Raw genomic sequence first — 4,337 nt, forward strand, 5'->3', positions numbered from 1 at the left:
TTATAGGAAAGCATAGACTCTTCATATGCTTGACTCTTCAAATGACAAAATAAAATTATTCTTCATATTAAATAGCTCCCACCCAAATCTCTTGGTTATCCCACTCACCTCTAGTTATTACTCTAGGATTATTAAACATCAAAAAACTAAATACCTTATTAATTAAAGTTTATTCAACAGAAACACCATGAACATGACCATGTGATATATGAGATTTTGAAGACAAGTTACGACTTCTTAGAAGGACACAATGAAAGGTTCTTGTTCTTACTCTGCTGCTTATTCCAAGAAGATGCATATATTTCTGTTGAGATTCTGTACAGTTATGCGACGGGTTTGAATCTCTTCAAGGATACGAGTGACCTAAGAGAAATAAGTGTTGGTGTGCACACTGTTGTTGACAACTTAATAATGAAAAATTTGCTGATAAACGTTGAATATCTCGATGACAAAGGACGCGTAGTGAAGATGCATGATGTGGTGAGAGATGTGGGAATTTCAATTGCAAAACAAGAAAAAAAACGGTTTTAGTTTTCTAGAATACCATGGTGTGCATGAACAAGAGATTGTTTTTAGTTCACACATTAAGATTATTTCCATATTATTGCAGGGGAGAGATATAAATGTCCCTGATAGAATGGAACTTGGAGACTCAAAATTGGAACTACTACGCTTGGATAGTTCACGTTATTTTGGATCAAATACTAAAATATTAGGAAGTTTATTTCAAGGGGCTGATAATCTCAAAGTTCTAGATATAATCGGCGTTTTCGGTAAGATTAGTGATTTTTCATTATTTTCTTCTTTAGCCAAGTTAAAGATGTTATCCCTAGTGAGGCTCAGTTTGGATATGACAGCCAATGTATCTTTTATTCGACATCTTAGTTGCTTGGAAGTCCTTAGCCTTCGAGATTCAACCATGAAAGATTTGCCAAACGAAATAAGTGAGTTAACAAACTTAAGATCGTTGGATTTAACTTTCTGCAAATGTTTCATAAGCAATGGTGTTCTTTCTAAACTTACTAATCTGCAAGAATTGTACATGGGTTATTCTTTCAATGATTGGAGGCTACAAAAAGAAGACATTAATGGTGGATACAATCATGCAGCAGGAATCGATGAGTTAAATTGCTTACATAAATTGTGGAGATTGGAATTGGAAATACCCAACATTGAACAAGTTCCGAGAGGTATTCGGCTATTTTCTTCCTTAACGTTATTAGATCAATTCAAGATAGTAATAGGAAAAAGAAAATATGAGCGGAATACTCAATTTGAAAGTGGGAAAAGACAACTTTGGTTGGAGAATGATAGAGACAGTATGACCAGTTTCTTGCATGAACTTGGGGTCTTAACAGAAAAGGGCATTACAAATTTATATATAAGCAATGATCTTGGCATGTGGGAGAAAATGCATTTAAACAGTTTTCTATCATTGAGAGAAGTTGTTATTAACTATTGTGGATCAATTATTACTCTTTTTCCACAGTTACAGTCACGGATTTCTAAAACTGGAAAGATCAATGGACTTGGGCACTATTTGAAGCGTATCGAAATATATGAATGCAATCAAATGAGGCACTTATGTTCTACATCAACATCGAGGCATCTCACAAATCTTCAACTTCTTATTCTCAAAGGATGTGAAATGACGGAAGAAATTGTTAATATTTGCGATGAAGCTGAACAACTCAATAAAATTGAGTTTAATGCTTTGGAAACTCTTAAGCTTTGGGACTTGTCTAGACTGGAATGTTTTTGTAAAGGAATAAACGTGATTTATTTCCATAAACTAAAATCATTGGAGTTAATTGGATTGAAGCAATTTATCTTTTCAACCACCAAGGTACGAGCATATATAAATTTTATGATTACAAAGTATACAAATTTTAGTTATAAAAGAAAATGCAATAAGAAAACAATTACATATTCTATGAATGTGAGTAAATTTTAATTATATTTATTGTTATGTAGTTGGAAATACCTTGCTTGGAGGTCCTGAAGATCTTATCTATTCCAAATATTGAAACTCTATGCAACCTTGTGAGTCCATCCCTAAAAGAGTTGTCCATTGATAGTTGTGACAGCTTGAGATATGTCTTCTCGAAAAGTTTCTTGATGAGTATTTTTCGTCTTGAAAAATTAAATATTAGAAAATGCAAAATGCTGAAGGAAGTAATAATAGGAGTATCGACGGGTGTAAAAGAGAATTGGAAAAAGTTAATTGAATTCTCTAATTTGAAGACATTGGATCTCGCATCCTTAGACCAATTAACGAGTTTTGGACATCAACAATTTAGACGATGAAGAGGAAAAGTCGCAGCAAAGAACATTGTTTGATCATGATGAGGTAATAAGAAGCGGAAATTTGTTATTAGTTAATTTAAGGGTAGTATAATTAAATTGGGAATAGTTTTAATAATAAAAAAGTAGTGCATGAATAAGTAATAATATAATTTATAGGATTATATATGTGTATTATACAAAGAGAGGATCTGATCTGATACATAAGAAAAACAAGTAAAGTGTGTAATTAGATAAAAATGAATGGAAGAGGGGGAGGTGAGGGTAAAGTAAATTAAAGTAAAAATTATTATAATGTGGAGATATCCAGGATTAATTATATTTTGAAATTAATAAATTTAAATGGATGTGTTTGATTATGTATGCAGGTCTCATTTCCTTGCTTAAATAGGTTGGTGATAAATGGATTGGCAAAGATAAATTACATAGTAGGATTGAAAGAGGGAGAAGGACATCATCAACATCATGATAAGATATTTCCTTTATTAAGAAACTTGATCTTGTTTGATCTAGGAAATTTAATACATATGTATGAAATCAACCATCCAGGATTAGGAGTGCTTTTATTTCAAAACTTGACAGAATTGAGAATTAGAGGATGTGGGAAATTGAGATATCTGTTTTCGGAGAATATAGGTAGAGTCGCTGCCAAGCACCTTTCGATGCTAGAAATATGTGTTTGTCCAACGATGGAAGTGGTGATGAAGAAAGAGGATGATGATGATAAAGTTGGAGGAGGAAGTAATTCTCTTGGAAATAGTAATTTCTTTCCACTACTTTGGAGATTGGTACTATCGAATCTATCAGGTTTGAGGAGCGTTAGTAATGTTTCTTATACTTGGGCATTGCCATTATTAAAGGAATTAGTAGTGAAACAATGTCCCAAGCTAGAGGCACTCTCTCCCGGTTATTTGGATTCTCCAAGGCTGGACACTCTTTCGTATAATAATAGAGAAGAAGTAAATGTAAAGAATACTTGGAAAGGCGACGTTAACACTGCATTGCGTTATTTATTTATCAAGGTATTCTCTTACTCTCGTTTATTTTATGTTACGTTTCTTTCTTATAAATTAATCTTTTAACTTAAGTTAACCAATTATTATTATTAATTTGTAAACATAGAAGGAAGAAGAACAACCAATACTACTGCCTTATACTCAGGAAATAGATGAAGAAGATGAAGGAGATGATAAGATTGAGAAGATGTTGTGTATGAGAAGATGTTAGGCATGAGAGGATTATATTTATACGTAATAAGTTTGACAAAGGTAAGTTTGATTCGCCTTATACTCAGGATTGGTTTATTCAGTTACAGGAAATAGGTACAGAGAAAATTATATTTAAACATAAAATGTGTTTAATTGTAATTTTTATATGGCTGCTCATCTTACTCTGTTCCTCCACTCCAGGGCTGCTTAATTTACAACACATTTTATTGATTTTGTGTGTGGGAAATTAACATAAGTTTATTTGTTTTGTTCTTGTTTCTCGGCATGCATGCAGATTGGCAAGAAGAGAAACCTGTTGACGAAGCCTCAAAACGGGGAAATTTATTATTCGGAACTGTTGCAACTTCTGTCAATAATACAATTTTCTTTACATGCCTACAACTAAAAGACATAATCATCATAATTAGTAATGCTCTCTGCTACAAGAAATTATCAACATATACATAAATCCTTTAATTAGATTTTATATTAATATGTTTGTTTGTTAGAGAGCATTTCTTTTTGTTTATGTTTCACTGCAGTTCTCCAAATTTTAATCTCGTTATGTTTGGTATACTTTGCATACTCGTGATTTTTTAATGTTTTTGTCGCCGGAGGACGAGGAAGAATTATTCCTCTAGGGAATAGTCATTTCTTTCCATTCTTAGTAATTTTTTACTCGACCTTCATTGATTTCTAAACTATGGTTTTAGCTCGAAATGAAAAAGAATTGTTTGGTTTTTGAGTCTTGCAAAACAGAGCCTACCCAAAAACAGAAAATGAACTGCAGCCTACTGTTTTGTTCTCGTTTTCAGTGTGATTTCA

General features: G+C 32.5%; 1 protein-coding gene across 1 annotated transcript; it reads left to right on the forward strand.

Annotated features, from left to right (window-relative positions):
• Window positions 1-250: 250 nt before the first annotated feature.
• LOC124913293 lies at window positions 251-3,980 on the forward strand. Its single transcript, XM_047453886.1, has 6 exons — window positions 251-334; window positions 611-1,846; window positions 1,975-2,043; window positions 2,673-3,326; window positions 3,427-3,514; window positions 3,808-3,980. The coding sequence occupies exons 1-6, from the start codon at window positions 251-253 to the stop codon at window positions 3,978-3,980; spliced, it is 2,304 nt and encodes a 767-aa protein (XP_047309842.1).
• The last annotated feature ends 357 nt before the right edge of the window (window positions 3,981-4,337 follow it).

This window comes from Impatiens glandulifera, chromosome 8, assembly GCF_907164915.1.
Source record: "Impatiens glandulifera chromosome 8, dImpGla2.1, whole genome shotgun sequence".
Taxonomy (NCBI): domain Eukaryota; kingdom Viridiplantae; phylum Streptophyta; class Magnoliopsida; order Ericales; family Balsaminaceae; genus Impatiens; species Impatiens glandulifera.